The following is a 22,600-nucleotide window of genomic DNA, read 5'->3' on the forward strand; positions in this document are numbered from 1 at the left end:
AACTATTCCATATTTGATTCAACTTTTAAATTTAGCAAACATTTGTTAAGAATCTATTTGCCAAGTACTTCAGAACCTTACATCTTTAATGCATAATATGTACATAAATTTGTGGTATTGTGAGAGAGCAAAGGAAATTTCTAGAAAAAGTTTTAAAGTTTTTAAGGAAGGAGAGATATTTCAAGTTAAAGGAAGAGCTGTCTATGAATTCATACTAAAATCCATAAAAGGATTATTAAGAAATAGACATAGTAATTTGAAAGGTTATTGTGGATAAGAGGCTTACAGTAGTTTTTTTTTTTTTGTGGCCCCAGAACCAAGACACACAATGAGAACAAGTTTCAGAGAGGAAGGTATAAAGAAAAACTTTTCAGAAAAGAGGTGTAAAGAAAAACTTTCATAATTAAGACTGAGAGAGGCAGCTAGGTGGCGCAGTGGATAAAGCACCGGCCTTGGAGTCAGGAGGACCTGGGTTCAAATCCGATCTCAGACATTTAATAATTACCTAGCTGTGTGGCCTTGGGCAAGCCACTTAACCCCGTTTGCCTTGCAAAAACCTAAAAATAATAATAATAATAATAATAATTAAGACTTAGAGTACATAGAATGGACTGTTTTCATTCCTAGTGATTTCCCATTACTAGAGATCTCTGAGGAAAGGCTGGATGATTCTTTGTCTAGAATCCCGTGGAGATAATTTTTGTTCAGAAAGAGTTGTTTCTGAGATCCCTTCTAACTGTAAGCTTTGAAAATTCTGCAACAAAACCTTCCAGGTACTTGTTATCAGAACATAGAAGGGCTATGTTGCTATCCTGCTTAGTTTGGGTTCATAAGAGTATATGGTCAGATTTGAAGTGGTCTTGGTGGCATCTATATATAGTCTCACATAAGAACAGTTGGTGAATTTTATTTATTCAGTTAATTTTATTTTCTATGGAAGAGAGTCACCTAGATTGAAGGAAAACAATGTACTATTAATAGAATTTGGTTTCTGAAAAAGGAAAAAATAGGATAACTGCTTCAAATCTTCATTTCCATGAATTCAGAACCACAACACTCTTCTTCCTCCTCCCTTCCTCCTCTTCCTACCATTATTACTACACAGAGTCAAACACGATTTTTCAACAATAAAAACAATTACCTAGTACTTATTAGGTGCAATCACTGGGCTAAGCACTTTACAATTATCTTATTTGCAACAACCTTTGGAAATAGGTGGTCTTATTATCCCCATTTTACAAATGAGGAAACTGAGGCAAGTACTTGCCCAGAGTATCCCCTCCACAAGCTTCTGTGCATGCTCCCAAAGAAACCACATCATTTAGTAAATAAGAACAGGATAGGAAGCTGGCACTCTTTCTCTCCATATTTATGTGGATTAAACAGCTATGGACACAACAGTATGATTTTACTATCAGGCTCTGTTCTGAGCAGGATGATTTGTTGAAATTCAAAGGTTTATCCCCTTTTTATTTCCTCAATTCTACAACATTCACTTCTGTACTGTCCTTAGTTTAAAATTGTGAATTGACAAAAATATTTTAATGCCTTGGGGATTGTCATAGGGACAGTGATCATTTAGAATCTTTCATATAGCAGATATTCAACAAATAAGTACTGAATGAATGAATGAATCAAAGAATAGAATTCTGACCTTAACACAGAGAGCCCAGGTTTGAATCTCAGCTCTGCTGAGTAATGGTACTTCCTAGTCCAACTTATTCACTTACTGGCTGCCACTTAACACTAGTGCAACACATTCATTTTTACAAAAGGAAGAGGACACTGAAGCCCTGAGAGGTTTTGTGACTTGATTTTCAGAATTTCTAATTTGATTGAAATCACAATGAAGGTAGTGGCAGAGAGTGGTAGGGGGGAGCAGTAGGAGAATTGGAAAGAGAAATGGAAATAGAGACTCAAGAGCAAAGGAGGGGGGAAAAGGGGAATACGAGAAAGGGGGTACATTTTTGTGAAGGATGATGGGGTCAGATGACTGGAAAATTAACCAAGTTCTACACTTATTCTGTAAAAAATGTCCACCAGGTGGCGCTCCAAAACACTTACAAACGAGTCTATTGGAAAAAGAAGTTAAAAGAATTTGAATTCTTACAGATTGAATAAGTCTTCTATTAAGCACTATATCAAATATTTGGAGGGTATACACATCCAATGATCTAGTTTTTTTTTAATAGCTGCAAGAGATAGTACTTTGAATTATGACATGAAAGCATTTAAAATTTGTAAAAATTTTATGTAAATTAATTAATGTAAATTAAATTATGTAAAAGTAATTTTTAACATTAATTTTTAAGTTACAAATTCTACCCCTCCTTAAAATGTTATACTTGTGCAATCATGTAAAAAATTTTCATTTTGTGCAAGAAAACTCAAAAAATAGGAAGGAAGGGAATGGGGGTGAGAGGGAGACAGAAAAAGATAGGAAAAGAAGAAAATAAAACAAGAAGGAAGAGAAAATGAAAGGGGGAGGAAGAGAGAAAGGAAGGAAGGAAGGAAGGAAGGAAGGAAGGAAGGAAGGAAGGAAGGAAGGAAGGAAGGAAGGAAGGAAGGAAGGAAAGAGGGAAAGAATGAAGAAAGAAAAAGGGAGAATGTGTCAGTCTTTATTAAATAAAACTAGGTGACTATTTCATGGGCTATCCATTCTTCTCAGTTATTTTTATAATCAAATTCAAATAAAAAAAGCGAAACATTGCTCTAAATAGTGCTCAAATAAACAACCAATGTATTATAGGGAGAATACTATCTCTTTTTCATTATTAAAAACAGACACCCTCCCACATAACTCTCTCTACTATATAACAAATAATAATTTACCCCATAGCAATGACCCATTTGCTTTTTTGACACCGAGACCAGGTACAAATAATAAATATGTTACAGTTGAGGTTCTTACATTGTGATGGTCCTCTAAATGTTTTCTTTTAATGGTAAGACATAATTTAGGACTTTGTATAAGTTAATTCATCCTTGCTATTCTGGAATTATTACTATGTTCCTCCATTGTTGTTTGGTCATTTCAATCATATCTGACTCTTTATGATCCCATGTGGGGTTTTCTTGTCAAAGAGGGACCTGAAGTAAATGGAGTCACACACACAGTTAAATGTTTGAAGCCAGCTTTGTATTCAAGTCTTCCTGACCCTTGGCCTAGTATGCTATCCACAGCACCCATGCTGCCCATGCTCCTATTTAAATTCCTATAATCTTATAAGGAATATGGAAATAGGAGACAGAAGATTTGAATTTTAGAACTGATTCCATATGAATTTGAGGTAGTTACTGAAACTTCTCTGAATCACTTGTAAGGAGAAAAATATATGTCTAAGTATTTTGTAAGACTCATCAGCATTGGGAGCAAAGTCAAGATGGCAACAAGAGAGGAACATCCCTTAGAAGCTCTCTCATAAAACTTCAAAACTAAGGACTCTAACTAAACTTTCAAGAGACAGAACCCACAGAGGGACCCAATGAGGCAGTTCTACTCAAGGTAACCTGGAAAAGAGCAGAAAGGCTCTGCTCCCCGGGGTCGGGAGCCCAGCCCTCAGGGCACACAGCCAGCGATGTGGTCTTTCGGCAGCCCAGATCCAGGAAACAGAGAAGCAGACTGAGCCTGTAAGCAGGAGCCCCCAGGGCATGAGCCCATTGAACATAGGGAGGGGAGTGAAGAGAGAGACTGCCGAGCTCTGTCCTCTGCCCCTGGAACAGGACTCTGGGGCTCTGACCACATTCAGATCCTGATCCCAGTCTAGGCCCCCCATAGAACAGCAGCGGCACCCCCACCTCGGCCCTGTGGCAGAGGGAGGTGCTTATGGTCATTCACAGACCAGGAGGAGGACAGAGTCTCTCACACTGAGACCCTTGTGGGAGTGTCCCAAAAGCTCAGGAAGCACCACAAAAACAGGCTTAGGCTGGGAAAATGAGCAAGCAGAGAAACAAGAGGAACACCATTGAGAAATATTTTGCAAATGAGCCCAAGAAGGATCAAAACACTCAGTCTGAAGATGAGGAAGCACAAGCTCCTGCATCTAAAGACTCCAAGAAAAACAGAAATTGGGCTCAGGCTATGACAGAGCTCAAAAAAGACTTTGAAAATCAAATGAGGGAGTTGGAAGAAAAACTGGGAAAAGAAATGAGAGAGATGCAGGAAAAACATGAAAATGAAGTCAGCAGCCTAGTCAAGGAAATCCAAAAAAATGCTGAAGAAAATAGCATGCTAAAAACCAGCTTAGGTCAAATGGATAAAACAGTTCAAAAAGTTATTGAGGAGAAGAATGCTTTAAAAAGCAAAATTGGTCAGATGGAAAAAGAGATAAGAAAGCTCTCTGAGGAGAACAAATCCTTCAGACAAAAGAATAGAATTCAGGGAGATTAATGAATTTACGAGAAACCAGGATTCATTACTTCAAAATGAAAAAAATATGGGGTGGCTAGGTGGCATAGTGGATAAAGCACCGGCCCTGGAGTCAAGAGTACCTGGGTTCAAATCTGGTCTCTGCCACTTAATAATTACCTAGCTGTATGGCCTTGGGCAAGCCACTTAACTGCGTTTGCCTTGCAAAAACCTAAAAGAAAAAAAAAACCCAAAATGAAAAATTAGAAGAAAATGTGAAACATCTCATTGAAAAAAACAACTGATATGGAAAACTGACTTAGGAAAGATAATTTAAAAATTATTGGAATACCTGAAAGTCATGATCAGGAAAAGAGCCTTGACATCATTTTCAAAGAATTACTGCAGGAAAATTGCCCTGATATTCTAGAAGCAGAGGGCAAAATAGAAATGGAGAGAATCCACCAATCTCCCCGAGAAAGAGATCCCAAAAAACCAACCCCTAGGAATATTATAGCCAAATTCCAGAACTCCCAAGTCAAAGAGAAAATATTACAAGCAGCCAGAAGGACACAGTTCAAATATCATGGAGCTGCAGTCAGGATCACACAGGACTTAGCAGCAACTACATTAATAGCTCGTAGGGCTTGGAATACAATATACCCGAAGGCAAAAGAGCTTAGAATGCAGCCAAGAATGAACTACCCAGCAAGGCTGAATGTCCTCTTCCAGGGAAAGAGATGGACTTTCAATGAACCAAGGGAATTTCAAATGTTCCTGTTAGAATGGCCAGAGCTGAACAGAAGGTTTGATCTTCAGATACAGGACTCAGGTGAAGCATGGAGATTGGAGGAGAGGGGGAAAATAGGAGGGACTTAATGATGATGAACTGCATGTATTCCTGCATAGAAAAATGACACTGACAATACTCATATGAACCTTCTCAGTTAATAGAGCAGGTAGAGGGAGCTTTTATAGATGAAGCACAGGAGAATGCTGAATTTAAAGATAAAATAAGGTGTAAAAATGGAGTCAATAGAAAAAACGTAAATGTAATGGGAGAAAGAAAAAGGAGAGAGGGAATAGGCCAAGATATCTCAAATAATAAGTTTTTTCTTTATTACAATGAGCTATTGCAATGATATGGAAGGGGGGAAGGCAAGGGGGAATGAGGGAACCTTTGCTCTCATCAGAGGTGGCTAGTAGAGGAAACAGCATATATACTCAATGGGGTACAGACATCTGGAGTAAAAGAAAAGGGGGGAACAGGGGGAAGGGGTGATGTGAGTGATGGAGGAGAGGATGGACCATGGTGGGAGAGTGGTCTGATATAACACATTTTCTTTTTTACTTCTTTTAAGGGGCTGGGATTGGATGGCCTGTCTAAGACCATAGGGCCAGGTGGATGCTGGGCCTAAGGGGTGGTAGGGGGGCTCGGGGCCTCTTGGCCCCAGGACCAGGGATCTGTCTGCTGTGCCACTCAGATACCCTACAGCAGAGTCAGAGTGAAAGGAGAGAGAGAAAATATAGTACATGGTAGTGGAGAAATATGAAAGGAGGGAGTTGCGATCAGCAATGGCAATGGTGGGAAAATAAGGAAGTAACTTATGTGATGGACTTACCATAAAGAATGTGATCCACCCCGCGACAGAGTTGTTGGTGTTGGAACAAAGACTCAAGCACATTTATTATTATTATTATTATTATTATTTGGGGGGGGTGCAGGGCAAATGGGATGGGGTGGCCTACCTGGAGTCGCATAGCAGGGTGATCGTTGGGTGTCTGAGGCCGGATTTGGACCCAGGTGCTCCTGACTCAAGGGCCAATGCTCTGTCCACCACCCAGCCACCCCTACTATTATTACTATTTTATTTTATTTTGGGTCTTTTTCTTTTTTTGGATTTTGCAGGGCCAGTGGGGTTCGGGTCGCTTGCATGTCACACAGCTGGGTGACTGTTGGGTGTATGGGGCCAGATATGGGCTTGGGTGCTCCTGGCTCCAAGGCTGGGCTCCATCCATTGTGCCACCTGGCCATACCTACAATTATTCCTATTATTTTTTTAATTTTAATTTTTTTCTCACCCCTTTAATTTATCGCTCAAGTGAGTCTATATTTAGTGGAGGGAGGGGTATTCTGTTTACTCTTAAACAAGAATATTTTATTAATGTTTAAAAAACATTATTTGTATAAAAGAGAATAAATAAATATTAAAAATAAATAAACAAATGTGTTTCTTGTAAACAAACAAAGACTCATCAGCATCAATTATCATTTTTCAAGTGCCTAATATAGTCATACACTGTGCTAAGGACTGGTGATCCAAAGAAAGGCAAAAAAAAAAATCCTCCCTACAATAAAACTATAGTCCTAACACTCAAGAAGTTCACATTCTTATTTCAAACATACTCTACAAACAACTAGTGTAAATGGGAGGTAATTTACATAAATTTACTTCAACATGCCAATGGATCTGTGATCTCATCAATGTGGGTATTCTATCCAACAGTGGAAATGGCAATCCACCCATGCCTACCCTTACAAATGGTTATCATTGTCATATTCTTATTTCTAAAAGATGTCTCAGGGCCACAGTTAACTATTGCACTAGTTTAGAAAGATACTCCTATTTATTTCTACCCCAAAAACCAATTTGGCAATCCCCTAACAAAAATCACAATTTTTTTCTCTCTCTCTCTAAATTGCCTCTGTACTGAAAGCAATCTTTTTAGTAAAAACCACCAAAGCCTATGACACTTTTCTTCTGTACTCTGAAGAATTGATTCTGGATTCAGTTTTCTAAGTTTTAGTCTACAGCAGGTTTCTTCAGATAATGTTCAAGCACTGGAAATTTGAAACTTATTACAGCAACCGTGAAAGTTTTTTTTAGGCAAAGTATTAACAAATGTTCCCTTTTATTAAAGTGTACACTCTAGTGCATAGACTGGAATGGATAATGGAAATATTGTGAGATTACTCTTTGTTGATGAGGTTTTTTCCTAATTACAGGCACAGTGAAGCTGTGTAGTTATGTTCCCTTGATTGAATTCTAGGTTGCTTTGGAGTCAGTTTGGGAAATATGTGTTAATTCAAACTGTTTCTACAGAACAGTTCACCACTGGCTCTTTGAATGGTTCAAAATTCTATAATACTAGCAAGATAATTCAATTTTTATACATCTCTGCTTATTAGAAAATTCTTTGTTTCATTGACTTCACATTTACTGACTTCTGGTTTTCCACACTGATTCCAACAAGAATAAATATATCCAATCTATTTTTCCACATGACCCCCATTCAAAGATCTAAAGACACAAATTAGCTATTATCTTACTCTACTCCTAGCTAAATAGTCCTAATTTCAACAAATATTCATATAGCATGGTTTCAGGCCCCTTACTATTATGGTTCTAATCAACAATGCCCTTACTAAAAATATGGCATCCAGAACTGAACAGAGCACTCTAAATCTGACCAAGAGAACATTCAAAACTATTATGTATTTTCTTGTGTAATTGCTTTATCATTCTTCCCTGCACACTAGATTGTAAATTCTCTGAGAGAAGGGGACAAGTCTTTTGTGTATATTTTTTTTACCTTATAGTATGTAGCACAGTTGTTAGTAATAGAATTCCCCTCTCCCTGAGACAGAATGGCATACTGGTAAAAACAGAGGATAAACTTTGAATCTCAGTTCTGCCACTTACTATTAGTATGATGTTGAGTAAATGCTTTACCTTTTGGGGACCTTGAGAAACTATTGGGCCTTATTTTTTTTCATCTGGAAAATGACAGGTTGGACTACACAACTCTAAGGTCTCTTTCAACTAATTTTTTATGTAATCTCTTAAATATATACATACATGTACATATATGTGTATATGTATATTTGTGTATATTTATGGCATTGCATATATTTTACATAATTATAATTTCAGATAGTACAAATTTGAATTCAAGGAATTAAATATTTATATTAATCAAGATGAAGCTATAATGATGATAGTTAAGTTTATTCTGTGCTTTAAGGTTTGAAAAATGCTTTAAATAGTTTATTTGATTGGTTTTCACAATAACCTTAAAGTAGATGACATTATTATTCCCATTTTGTATATAAGGAAACTGAGATTGAAAGGTTGTAACCTGTCCAGGATCATGCCCCTAATAAATATCTGAGGCAGGATTTGAATTCGGGTCTTCTCAACTTTAGTCCAATAAATTTTCTTGATAATTTAATAAAAGGCAAATTAATTCAAAGTCCTTCTATCCTTAATTTTTTTAATTGTTATTTTCATTCCACCACCTCCTTCCTCCTTGCCTCCATTTATCAAAGGCAAAAATATTTACATATTTCTGGAAAAGGGATAAAAGTTGCTTCATTTAAAGATCCTTCAGTTTGTTTAGATCCATGCATGGATGAGGTAACAAGGGAATAAATGTGTCTAATAGAGTTTTAATTCCCACACAGGTATTGGGGATAGGAGATTGAGAAATAAAGACATACTATGTTAATAGCAAGACTTAATAGGTTTAAAAATCATCAAATTGGATTTTTTTATCATAAAGTGATAAAGTTATTTTAAGTTATCTTTTGGTAAGTTGGTCCAACTTTCTAGATTCTAACATTTGTATTCTCCTTTCTCAACAGGGTCCTGCCAATATTTTCTCTCTGGTCAAAAGAGAAGATAGATTTTCTTGTTCACTGTTCCTTGCTCAGACAATACAGGTTGTCAGTTGTAAATTTCTGCAGTCTTATGAACTGCTGACATTTATGTGTTGTTAATGAGTTAGACCATGATCTTATCAAATTATTGTGTCTTGGTTATCGGAACACACCAAACTATCTTGAAAAGAAACAAATCAAACCTATTTAAAAAAAAAGGTGATAGATAGACAGGCAGACAGATTTCTAGATATATTTAGTGATCTATCTATATTCTCCAGCTCCCATTGTTATCTATTTAAATCTTTTGAGTCAAGAAGTCTTGGGTTCTATCTCACCTCAGATACCAGTTGTGTGACCCTTGATAACTCACAACCTTTCTGTCCTTCAGTTTTCTGAGGTAAAATAAAATGGGGGAAGTAGACTAGATGGTTTTTAAGATCCCTTCCAAGACTTATTCTATTATACTATGATTTCTCTGATCAATTTCCTTTTTTTTCCCTTAATGCATTTGGAAGTCAAATTGTGTAAAAAACTGTTTCTAAATGCTCTTCATATACTGAGACTGGTACAAGCCACCTATTTTTCTTTTCTCCAGGATAAAATAGGGCAAGCCCAAATTATTTTCTCCTACTATTAAGATTATTTTTAAATTTCCTACCTGTTCACCCTAGAATTTACTCCCTCCCACTAGTTGAGAATCTTTTTCCTTTAAGGAAAGTCCACTTGGGGTGGTAAGAGAGGGTAGTGATGGTTAAATCTTCCCCTGCCAAAGGAAGTGTAAGCTATTAAGGTTAAGGTGGGACAGAATGTCTGCTATCTAGGTATATCAATCAATAAGTATTTATTTCTGTGATTCCTTAGTTGTCTTTCTTTCACTCTGTGAATTTACTTTCCACCTGGTGGCCAACTTTGTGCCACTGTTCTGAGCTTTTAAGTTTGGATTGTATCTTCCTCAAGACAAGAAAAGGGGGCAGCTAGGTGGAGCAGTGGATAGAGCACTGGTCCTGGAGTCAGGAGTCCCTGAGTTCAAATGCGGCCTCAGACACTTAATAATTACCTAGCTGTGTGGCCTTGGGCAAGCTACTTAACTCCATTGCCTTGCAAAAAAAAAAAAATTCAACAAAGACAAGAAAAGAAAGTCAAATTATCCAGTTTTCAGGTCAACTCAAGTCAACTAAGAATTCATGAAGGGCAGGTGGCTAGGTGGCTAGGTGGCTAGGTGGCTAGGTGGCTAGGTGGCTAGGTGGCTAGGTGGCTAGGTGGCTAGGTGGTGTAGTGTATAAAGCACCGGCCCTGGAGTCAGGAGTACCTGGGTTCAAATCCAGTCTCAGACACTTAATAATTACCTAGCTGTGTGGCCTTGGCAAGCCACTTAACTCCATTTGCCTTGCAAAAATCCTAAAAAAAAAAGAATTCATTAAGGGCTTGGTGGTGTTGTTTGTCCTTTCTTCTTTTTTTTAAGAGTTTATTTGAGTTTTACAATTTTTCTTCCAATCTTACTTTCTTCCCCCTACCCCCTCCCACCATGGAAAGCAATCCGTCAGTCTTTATTTTGTTTCCATGTTGTACATTGATCCAAATTGAGTGTGATGAGAGAGAAATCATGTCATTAAGGAAGACACAAAAAGTATAAGAGATAACAAGATCGGACAATAGGATATCTGTTTTGTCCCCTAAATTAAAGGGAATAGTCCTTGAACTTTGTTCAAACTCCACAGTTCTTTATCTGGATACAGATGGTATTCTCCATTGCAGACAGCCCAAAATTGTCCCTGGTTGTTGCACTGATGGAACAAGCAAGTCCATCAAGGTTGAACATCACTCCCATGTTGCTGTTAGGGTATACAGTGTTTTTCTGCTTCTGCTCATCTCACTCAGCATCAGTTCATGCAAATCCCTCCAGGCTTCCCTGAATTCCTATCCTTCCTGGTTTCTAATTGAACAATAGTGTTCCATGACATACATATACCATAATTTGCTAAGACATTCCCCAATTGAAGGACACTTACTTGATTTCCAATTCTTTGCCACCACAAACAGAGTTGCTATGAATATTTTTGTACAAGTGATGTTTTTACCCTTTTTCATCATCTTTTCAGGGTATAGTGGTATTGCTGGATCAAAGGGTATGCTCATTTTTGTTGCCCTTTGGGCGTAGTTCTAAATTTCTTTCCAGAAAGGTTGGATGAGTTCACAGTTCCACCAACAATTTTATAGTGTCCCAGATTTCTCACAACCCTTCCAAAAATGATCATTATCCTTTCTGGCCATATTGGCCAGTCTGAGAGGTATGAGGTGGTACCTCAGAGAAGCTTTAATTTGCATTTCCTCTAATAATGATTTAGAGCAATTTTTCATATGGCTATGGATTGCTTTGATCTCCTCATCTGTAAATTGCCTTTGCATATCCTTTGACTATTTGTCAATTGGGGAATGACTATTTTTTTTTAAAAAATGACTCAGTTCTCTGTATATTTTAGAAATGAGTCCTTTGTCAGAATCATTAGTTGTAAAGATTGTTTCCCAATTTACTATGTTTCTTTTGATCTTGGTTACAGTGGTTTTATCTGTGCAAAAGCTTTTTAATTTAATGTAATTGAAACCATCTAGTCTGTTTTTGGTGAAGTTCTCCATCTCTTCCTTAGTTATAAACTGCTCCCCTTCCCATAGATCTGATAATTGATCTTCTAATTTGCTTATAGTATTGATTTTTATGTCTAAATCCTGTAACCATTTGGTTCTTACCTTGGTTGAGGTGTTGGTCTAATCTAAGTTTCTTCCATACTAACTTCCAATTTTCCCAGTTTTTTTTTTATCAAAGAGAGAGTTTTTATCCCAATAGCTGGACTCTTTGACTTTATCAAACAGCAGATTACTATAATCATCTCCTGCTTTTACACCTAGTCTATTCCACTGGTCCACCACTCTCTTAGCCAATACCAAACGGTTTTGATGACTGATGCTTTATAATATAATTTTAGATCAGGTACGGCTAAGCCCCCCTTCTTTTGTATTTTTTTTCATTAAATTCCTGGAAATTCTTGACTTTTTATTTCTCCATATGAATTTACTTACAACTTTTTCTAACTCATTAAAGTAATTGTTTGGAATTTTGATTGGTAGGGCATTAAATAGGCAGTTTAGTTTTGGTAGAATTGTCATTTTTATTATATTAGCTCTACCTATGCATAAGCAATTGATATTTGCCCAGTTATTTAAATCTGATTTAATTTGTGTGAGAAGTGTTTTGTAATTGTTTACATAAAGTTTCTGAGTCTGCCTTGGAAAATAGACTCCCAGGTATTTTATATTGTCTGAGGTTACTTTGAATGGGATTTCTCTTTCTAGCTTTTCCTGCTGCATCTTGCTAGTCATATATAGAAAAGTTGAGGATTTATGAGGGTTTATTTTATAACCTGCAATTTTGCTAAAATTGCTAATTGTTTCCAGTAGTTTTTTGGATTATTTCTTGGGATTCTCTAGGTAGACCATCATGTCATCTGCAAAGAGTGAGAGTTTTGTCTCTTCCTTCTCAATTCTAATTCCTTCAATTTCTTTTTCTTCTCTAATTGCTGAAGCTAAAATTTCTAATACAATATTGAATAGTAGTGGTGATAATGGGCATACTTGTTTCACCCCTGATCTTATTGGGAATGCCTCTAGCCTCTCCCCATTGAATATAATGCTTGTTGACAGTTTCAGATAGATACTGCTAATTATTCTAAGGAACAGTCCATTTATTCCTACACTGTCCAGTGTTTTTAGGATGAATGGGTGCTGTATTTTGTCAAAAGCTTTTTCAGCATCTGTTGATATGATCATATAATTTATGATAGGTTTGTTGTTGATATAATTGAGTATACTAACAGTTTTCCTAATATTGAACCAACCCTGCATTCCAGGGATAAATCCTGCTTGATCATAGTGTATTATCCCAGTGATAACTTGTTGTAATTGTTTTGCTAAGATTTTATTTAAGATTTTTGCATCTATATTCATTAGGGAGATAGACCTATAATTTTCTTTCTCTGTTTTAACTCTTCCTGGTTTAGGTATCAGCACCATATTGGTTTCATAGAAAGAGTTAGGCAGAGTTCCATCTTACCCTATTTTTCCAAAGAGTTTATACAGAACTGGAACCAATTTTTCCTTAAATGTTTGGTAGAATTCACTTGTGAATCCATCAGGCCCTGGAGATTTTTTTCTTAGGGAGTTCAAGGATGGCTTGTTGAATTTCTTTTTCTGAGATAGGGGTGTTTAGGTATTTAATCTCTTCTTCATTTAACCTGGGCATCTTATATTTTTGTAATTTTTAATCTATTTCACTTAGATTAGCAAATTTATTGGCATAGAGTTGGGCAAAAATAATTTTGAATTATTACTTTAATTTCCTCCTCTTTGGTGGTGAGTTCACCTTTTTCATTTATGATACTAGCAATTTGGTTTTCTTCTTTCTTTTTTTTAATCAAATTGACCAGAGGTTTATCAATTGTATTTTTTTCATAAAACCAACTTTTGGTTTTATTTATTAATTCAATCGTTTTTTTGCTTTCAATTTTATTAATTTCTCCTTTAATTTTTAGAATTTCTAATTTGGTATTTAATTGGGGATTTTTAATTTGTTCTCTCTAATTTTTTAGTTGTATGTTTAGTTCATTGATTTCCTCTTTCTCTAATTTATTCATGTAAGCATTTAAAGATATAATATATCCCCTGGGAGCCTCTTTGAGTGAATCCCATAGGTTTTGGTATGTTGTTTCATTATAGTCATTATCTAGGATAAAATGACTAATTCTTTCTATATTTTGTTTTTTGGTCCACTCATTCTTTAAAATGAGGTTATTCAGTTTCCAATTGGATCTCCTTGGCCCAATATTGCATATGACTTTTATTGCATTGTGATCTGAGAAAGATGTATTCACTATTTCTGCCTTTCTGCAATTGATCATTAGGTTTTTATGTCCTAGTACATGGTCAATTTTTGTATAAGTTCCATGTACTACAGAGAAAAAGGTATATTCCTTTCTATCCCCATTCAGTTTTCTCCATAAGTCTACCATATCTAATTTTTCTAACAATCTATTTACCTCCTTAACTTCTTTCTTGTTTATTTTTATGATTCGATTTATCTAGATCTGATAGCGGGAGGTTGAGGTCTCCCACTAGTAGAGTTTTGCTGTCTATATCTTCCTGTAGTTCTTTCAGCTTCTCTAAGAATTTGGATGCTATCCCATTGGGTGCATATATATTCAGTATTGAAATAACTTTATTGTCTATGTTACCTTTTAGGAGGATCAAATTTCCTTCCTTATCTCTTTTAACACTATTTTTGCAACTGCTTTGTCTGAGATAAGGATTGCTACCCCTGCTTTTTTCACTTCAGCTGAAGCAAAATATACTTTGCTCCAACCTTTTACCTTTATTCTATATGTATCTTTCTGCTTCAAATGAGTTTCTTGTAAGCAGTATATTGTAGGATTCTGGTTTTTAGTCCACTCTGCTATTTGCTTACGTTTTAAGGGAGAGTTCATCCCATTCACATTTAAGGTTATGATTACTAATTCTTTATTGCCCTCTGTGCTATCTTCCCTCTGTTTTAATTTTCCCCCCTTTATCCATATTCCCCAGTATTTTGTTTCTGAATACCACCCACTTCAGTGTGTTTGCCCTCCTATATCACCCCTCCCCTTTCTTTCCCCTTTCCCTTGTTCCCTTTTCCCTTCCCTTCTTTTTGTTAGTTCCCCTTTTCCGCTCCCCCTCCCTTTCTCTGTCCCCCTCCCCTTTTCACCTTTTAATACTTGAAACATTAGATGTTTTTAAGTTAACTGAATATATGTAAATTGACTTTAAGCCAAGTCTGATGAGAAGATTCATGTGTTTCTCATTTCCTCCCTTCTTCCCCTCTATTACCATAGGTATTTTGTACCTCTTAGTGTAATGAGATTTACCCCATTCAGTCCCTCTCTCTCCTCCCGTCTCCTTCCTGTCTCCCTTTTTAAGGAGGTAGTGTTTTTTAGATCATTCTATCTGAATCATAGAAAATTCTGAGTATCTGTCTCTTCTAGCTCAGTACATTCTATCTAATAGAGTTAAAATTCTTGAGAGTTATTAAGAGTCTTTCTCCCAAGTGGGGTTAAAGCCAGTTACATCTCACTGGATAGCAGTCTCATGGACAGGTCATGAATGTCCATCACTTCTGGCTAGGTATATTCTCTCTGTTAGAGTTAACAATTCTCAAAATTTGTGAGAATCTTTTTCCCCATGCTGAGATATAGCCAGTTTCAACTTATTGGATAGCAGTTATTTTTCTTTTACTGCCCCCCCCCTTTTTTTAACCTTTTCGTGTGTCTCTTGAACCTCTTGTTTGATGTCCAAATTTTCTATTTAGCTCTGGCCTTTTCATTAGGAATTTTTGGAATTCTTCCACTTTGTTAAATGTCCATCTTTTTCCCTGGAAGAGAAGGCTCAACTTTATGGGATAGTGGATTCATGGCTGCATTCCAAGCTCCCTTGCTCTTTGAAATATCTTGTTCCAGGCCCTTTGATCCCTTAATGTTGATGCAGCCAGGTCCTGCTTAATCCTTACTGTGGCTCCTTGATATTTAAATTGTTTTTTTTTTCTGAGTGCTTGCAGGATTTTCTCCTTTATCTGATAGTTCTGGAATTTGGCCATGACATTCCTTGGTGTTTTTGTTTTAGGATCTCTTTATGGAGAGGATTGATGCATTCTTTCAATAACTATTTTGCCCTCTGGTTCCATGATATCAGAGCAGATTTCCATCACTAGATCCTGTAATATTAAGTCAGGCTTTTTTTTCTTTTTAATGTTTTCAGGAAGTCCAATAATTCTCAGGTTGCCCCTCCTCGACCTATTGTTGAGGTCAGTGGTTTTGCTGATGAGGTATTTTACATTTTCTTCTATTTTTTTCTATTTTTTAAATTTTGTTTAACAGGCTCTTGCTGTCTCATGAAGTCATTAGTTTCTGCAGACTCCATTCTTTTTTTAGGGAGGAGTTTTCTTCATTAACCTTTTGCAACTCCTTTTCCAATTGGTCAATTCTATTTTTGAAAGAGCTTTCCATATGACCAATTGAGAGAATTATTCTCATTTTGTATCTGTCCAATTGTATTTTCTAAGGATTTATTTTCTTGTTGCAAGGTATTGTCTCTCCCAAATTTTCCAGTTGATTTTTTAACTCCTTCCTTATTTCTTCAAGGAAGTCTTTCTGTGCTGGAGACCAGATCATTCTCCTCAGAGGTTCTAAGTCTCTCTGAGTTAGGGTCTTTTCTTTCCAAGAATTTTCTAGGGATCCACCTTTCTGCTGACCCTTCTTCATTTTGCTAAGACCTTGAGTTGGGGAGGGGCTGGTTCACAGGTTTGGTGTTGGAATCACTAGAGGCTTTACTTACTGAGTGCAATTTCTTTGGCTGGCCAGTAGGAGATACTGGTTGCTTTCTCTGGAGTGCCTGTGACTTTGATTGAGGCCTTCTCCCTTTGCTTGAAGGGAGGGGTTGAAGCTTTTGAGTCCTTTTGCCTTCAATCAATGGTGGGCTTTACCCTGGGGTGAGGTCATTCCTCTCCCTATTGTCAACTGGGCTGGTTCTTCTGCTCACATACTTGTGTCTGAGGCAGAAGTAGTCTGTAATTGTGTTTGTTCTGGGAAGAGGCCTCAGCTGCAATGGAGGTGTGTACTCAGAGTTCCTCAGACCAGAGGAGCTCAGGGTTGGTGTCCACAGCTCTCCTGCACAAGAACTCTTACCCCCAGCCCTGTCAGCAAGCTCCAGAGAGTCAGCATCAACACCAGTGCCTCTGCTCCCTAATTGACTCAAGCCCCCACCGGCACTGATCCAGCAGGTTTGTCTCTCCCGGCTCTCAGACTCCCGGTTCCAATTCAGCCATTAATCTGGCTGATCTGGGGCTGATCCGCCCTCTGCACCCAGACTCAACCACTGGGACTCACCCACTGCTGCAGAAAACAAATCCTGAGGTAGATGTTCTTTCTTCTGGCTTTTCTTTCTGGGTTTTGTGGGTCTGATTTCTGTTAAGAGGTTTGTTTCATATGATAGATGGGGAAAGATCAGGAGACTTTAGAACTGTGCCTGTCTTCTCTTTGCCATCTTGGCTGGAAGTCCTGTAACTTTGTTCTTAAAAGAGGACCACAGGCATTAGGGAGGTGATGCCATGACATGGAAGTGAATCGGACTTGTTATCAGCCACTTTCTCCTACTGAACCAGATATGAATCAGGAGGACTGGCTTTAAGGGCTTTAGCATGTGTTAAATGCTGGGTTCATCATCAGGATTACAAAAACAACAAAGTCCCTGCAGAACCTCAAGGAGTTTACAATCATAACCCATTTCTTCCCCAGCTTTTCTTGAAGTTCTAGTTGTTTTTTTGTAAAAAGGAAATGTGTGTGTGTGTGTGTGTGTGTGTGTGTGTGTGTGTGTGTGTGCGTGCGTGAAATCTTTCTGGGTTATATTGTTATCTTCATTTGCCTTAGGTGGGTCACAATAACTATCTTTAATTGTTTGAAGGGATGTCATGTGGAAGAAAGATTATACATTCTACTACTTGGTCCCTGAAGGTGGAACTAGGATGATAGGGCAAAAGTGGCAGAGAAGCCCATTCAGGTTCAATGTAAGTGAAAACTTCCTAATAGAGTTCTTCAAAAAGAGGGAGGGGTCACCTCAGCAGGTAGTAGGTTCTCGACTCTTCTGAATGGAAGGTTTTGAGCTATGCCTGAATGATGACCATGTGAGGTATGTCTCTTTCAGTTGCAGGTATGGATTAGATGACCTTGGAGGTGTCCCATTTTCTGAATGTGTTTTATTTTCTTGTGATATTTATGTCTTTAAATATGCTGGCCTTCTGTTGCTGTGTTTTCAGATTTCAGTCATTTAATCATTTAGTACTGCAGAACTAAGTACTCCAAGGGGACTTAGTGTTTTGTTCCCAGAAAGCTCTGAGGAGTTAATTTCCTGAGTCTCTTTTTTCTCATTATAGAACAATTTAAGTTAATGGGTGCTGAAAATTTTTTTCAACATGTAAAGAAAATCAAATGAACATTGGTTTTTATATATTTCGTGATTATTTATTTTTAGAAGTTTTACAATTTGTCAGTGTTTCTTGAGCATTGCAGGAGGGGGGGGCTAATTACTGTCCTCTATGTCATGGAGGTAATACCAAAGAAATAGGAGACATGGGACCTGCCTTTCTGCAATGAGGTTACAATTTAATTGGAAAAATAGGGCACCACTTTTGTATTGCCTCTAGGATAAAATATTAACTCCTCTGTTTAGCTTTTAAATCCTTTAAGAACATGGTCTCAACTTGTATTTCCAGCCTCACTGAATTTACTCTCCCTCTCATAATCTGTGTTCCAAATCAACTGACCTTTTCTCTCTGCATTTCATGTGATAGCAAATTTCCCATTTTGCATCTTTGTACTGCTCTTCCTCCTAGCCTGAAATGCACTTCCATTATAAAATCTTTCTCTTCCATCAGAATATAGTTTAAGTTTCATCTTCTTTCTCAAGACCCAAAGTTTCTAGTGTTCTCCCTCCCTCCCTTCATATTTAATTTATTTGTTTCTGTTTTTAATTATTTCTCTTTCTCTTTATTCCAAATATGCTTATTGATGTTTAGAATGTATGTTCCTTGCAAATAGGGGTTGTTTAATTTGTGTATTTGGATCCCAAATGCCTAGTACATTGCAGGTATTTAATAAATGTTTGATGATTAATTGATTGCATTTTTCTGATGGTTAGGGAGTTTGTACATCTTTTTATATGGTTATTTTTTCATATAGTGTTTCTCAAAAAATGGTCTGTTCATGTCTTTTCATTACTGTTCCATTGGGAATCATGCTTGCTAAATATAGCCTGTTTAGGCAAAAGAATGGCATTTCAGGATCAGATATCCATGCTAGCCTGACCTAGATGCTCAATAGAGTTCAACCATGGTTCTACTTACATGTAGACATCAGATGTAAATAGTTTTACCTAGAACCACCTTGTTTACATTAAGACACACTGGCTTATAAAATATGTTTTGGGGTGGCTAGGTGAGGCAATGGATAGAGCACTGACCCTGGAGTCAGGAGTACCCGAGTTCAAATCCAGCCTCAGACACATAATAATTACCTAGCCGTGTGGCCTTGGGCAAGCCACTTAACCCCATTGCCTAGCAAAAACCTTAATAAAAGAAATGCTATAAAATATCATGTTTTTACCTAGTTGTTTCATGTGTTTGCAGCACTTTTCCTTAAAAGCTCCTTAAGGGTATTCATTGCTTTCTGCCTATTTTTGTATTTTCTCATAACCCCTAGTACAATGCTAGTCACACTGTTTGTTGAATGAAATTAAATGGGAGAATGGATATTTTTAATACTCATTGTTTTTCCCTTCTGTTTAAGGGTTGGAACTCTTGTCTGTGAAAAGTTATACTCCAAGCACCTCATCATCATTCTATCGGTAAATGTAAAATTCAAGTAATAAAGTTACCATTAACAACAACATAGACTTTAATCCCATCTCTGTGATAATTGTACTACTCAAAAAATGACTGAATCAATGGGGACATTGGGGATGGCTAGGTTGCACAGTGGATAGAGCACCAACCCTGGAGTCAAGAGAACCTGAGTTCAAATCTGGCCTCAGACACTTAATAATTAGCTGTATGGCCTTGGGCAGGTCACTTAACCCTATTACCTTGCAAAAACTAAAAAACAAATCAAGGGGGACATTATAGAACAGAAGCAGATAGGAGTAAGAATAATTTTGTCACTTTTTTTTTTTTGCATTTTGAATCAATTGAATCAGAGAAGTCAATACCTGGACTAGATGTAATTCAAATCCTCTAGTCAATATCTATCCTTATATTCTTAATCTTTTTTCAGGGTCGGTGCCTGGTATTTGCCCAGATAGGAAAGAATATATCTACACAAAGCATTTTGGACACAGCAAAGTCAGGTATCTCCACTGCTCTCAAAAAGAAAATCTATACTTGATTGCAATGATCTTTAAGGTCATCTAGGAGGTTATCATCAACCTTTCCTCTTCAGTTTCCCTTCCCTCCATCTCCCATCATCAGTCTCTCCCTATCTATTCACCTTTTATGTTTACAAACATATTCAAGTCTATTCAATCCTTTAAAGTTTCCTTGATCTCAATCATCCTAAATTTCTCCTCCATTCACTGTCAAACTCCTAGAAATCTGCTCTTTCTACTTCCTCACCAACTTCTCTAAATCTTGCAGATCTACCTTCCAAACCCTCTATTTTTAAATGAAACTATTGCCTTCATTGTTAGCAACAGTCATTGAATTGCACTGATGTCTTCATCTCAGTCCTCATTTCCCCAATGTCTCTGCTGCTTCTCTCTCTTAGATACTCTCCTCCCTTGGCTTCTGACATATTGTTCTCTGCTTGTTTCCCTCTTATCTGCTTGCAGCTTTTTTGCCTTCTTTTCTGTATCATCATTTATCTTCCACTCCCTTGGTTCTATCTGGGGGTCTCCTTTTCTTCACTCAGTCTAGACTATCTCTCATGGAAATCTTCTCTCAAGAATTTTGGAAATGTTTTTGTTAGAGATTTTGGCATTAAGAAAAAAATATTCATTATCTTTAAAATAGCACCCTCAACAATAAAATGTCTCCCTTCTTTTAAGCATCTACAAGTTTTTCCAAGACACATCTTTCAGCTCCTCGGACATTGTCAGCACAATCATGGGTAAGCTCAGGACTTAAATCTGGGTGAGGGCTAAAAGTATTAAATTGTGTCCTAGTTTTTTTTTTTTCCTTTTTTAAGTATCATTGAAGGAAACCTAAGTTCTCCCTCTTTCTTAAAGAATATTATTCTCAACTTGACAGTACAATATTCTATTTTCCCCAGTGAAGCATGCTCTTTTCTATGGTATAAGCTGGAAGGATAAGCTGGGTGAGACAAACAAGGTTCTATAGGATTTTTCTGATGATATTCTTTGCATATGGTTAAATTGGGCCATTCTAACACTTTTTCTCTACATCGTCAAAAATATGGCATATGATAGGAAAAAAAAGGATATGACTTCAAACTTTAGCTAGCTGTCTCCTTAAGCATGTTCCCTGGGTCTTAATTTCCTAATCAGTAAAAAAGGTAGAACTAGATGATCCAGCTATTAATTTCAAGATCCTATCTGTAACCACATCTAAGCTTATGAAAGCTTAGACCATTTTGAAAAACTAGAATGAATGCCTTTGTTTTAACAGTATAACCATGGTCTCAGAAGCATCAGTAACATAAAAGACACATCTCCTGTGAAAACAGGGGTATGTATTAGATGACCTTTTACCCAGCCCTTTCTATTGATGTAATTAACACCAACATTCTAGAAGTCAGTCCAATCCATCTTTTTTATGAAGTTCTGACCTTTTCTTTAGATTTGGTGTGACAGAAAAATAAGGCAATTTCCCTTTCATTGGATTAGGTATGCCATACTTAATTCTATCATGAGGCTCTACAAACATATTCTATTTATAGATCACTTTATACAAATAAAAATATGGCTAATTTCCTAAATTAATACATCAATTAATCATCTGGCATTAAAACCTTGTCAATTAAATTAAAGTGGTAAAAGAAATCAAGAAAATGGATGCTTTCATAAAACAGATGATCTTATTGTTTAGGTAGTTTGTTTCTTCCATATCTCTCTTTAATTGGCTTAATAACTATTTTCAGCATCTTATCACTCACTCAGGGCCAGGAGTTTCAGTGATTGAAACAAAAAGTAATGAATTTCTCTGCGTGATTATTTTGTTGTATTGTAGGAAACAAAAACTTTGAGAATGTTTTTCTAGGAAATGGTTGGATTCTAACAACACTGTATTTGAAGTTATCCAAAAGAAGCATTACTTTTATGACTTTGACTGGTCATACACTTCTCTGGGTCATTTCTGTCAGTGATTTCTTTGACGGTTTTGCTTTAGTGAGACTAGAAACATATCACACCAATATCTACCTGAATACTTGGTATATCTGGTCACTCCACATGATAACTTGTGATATCCCAGACTGTAGAAAACAAAATGGCAGGAGGGCTGTGATTTCTAAATATAACATAGAAGTTCTGCATTTCAAGCTAGTCATTTCATTGAAGTGGTGGTAACAGAAACACTTTTCGTGACTTTTCTGTGGAGGTTACAGGATCCACTAGAAGGAGCATTAACTGTGGAGTCAAGGGACATGGTTTTACAGATTCAAATCTACTTCTCATTAGCACCATAACTCTGGGCAAATCCCTTCATCTCAAGACAATTTTCCCAGATAATCTTACAGTTAACCTCTAAATTCTGTTATTTTAATTTTTTTGCATTTTTAAAACAATTTTTAAAAATAATTCTGGAAAACACTCCCAACAGTCATAGTTGTTTTATTTCCTGTCAAGATTAATATTTACTGACAATTTAAATATACAGATTACTATACAAGGCAATTAGGTGGAATGGCGGATATGGTATTGGAGTCAAAAGGATTGAATTCAAATCTAGCCTCAGATGTTTGCCATCTGTGGAACTTTGGATAAGTCACCTAAGTGACATTGTTTCCTTT

At 36.8% G+C, this 22,600-nt stretch overlaps 1 protein-coding gene across 1 annotated transcript in view; it reads left to right on the forward strand.

Annotated features, from left to right (window-relative positions):
- The window catches only part of LOC141516299 (uncharacterized), a 118,626-nt gene that overhangs the window by 77,301 nt on the left and 18,725 nt on the right, over nucleotides 1-22,600 (forward strand). The window contains exons 8-11 of the mRNA XM_074227458.1: nucleotides 8,994-9,071; nucleotides 19,427-19,484; nucleotides 19,910-19,982; nucleotides 20,679-20,740. Coding sequence (XP_074083559.1) covers nucleotides 8,994-9,071; nucleotides 19,427-19,484; nucleotides 19,910-19,982; nucleotides 20,679-20,740 — 271 coding nt within the window. The remainder of the gene's footprint in view (nucleotides 1-8,993; nucleotides 9,072-19,426; nucleotides 19,485-19,909; nucleotides 19,983-20,678; nucleotides 20,741-22,600) is intronic.

The sequence above is a fragment of the Macrotis lagotis genome, chromosome 3 (genome assembly GCF_037893015.1).
Source record: "Macrotis lagotis isolate mMagLag1 chromosome 3, bilby.v1.9.chrom.fasta, whole genome shotgun sequence".
NCBI classification, from domain to species: Eukaryota; Metazoa; Chordata; class Mammalia; order Peramelemorphia; family Peramelidae; genus Macrotis; species Macrotis lagotis.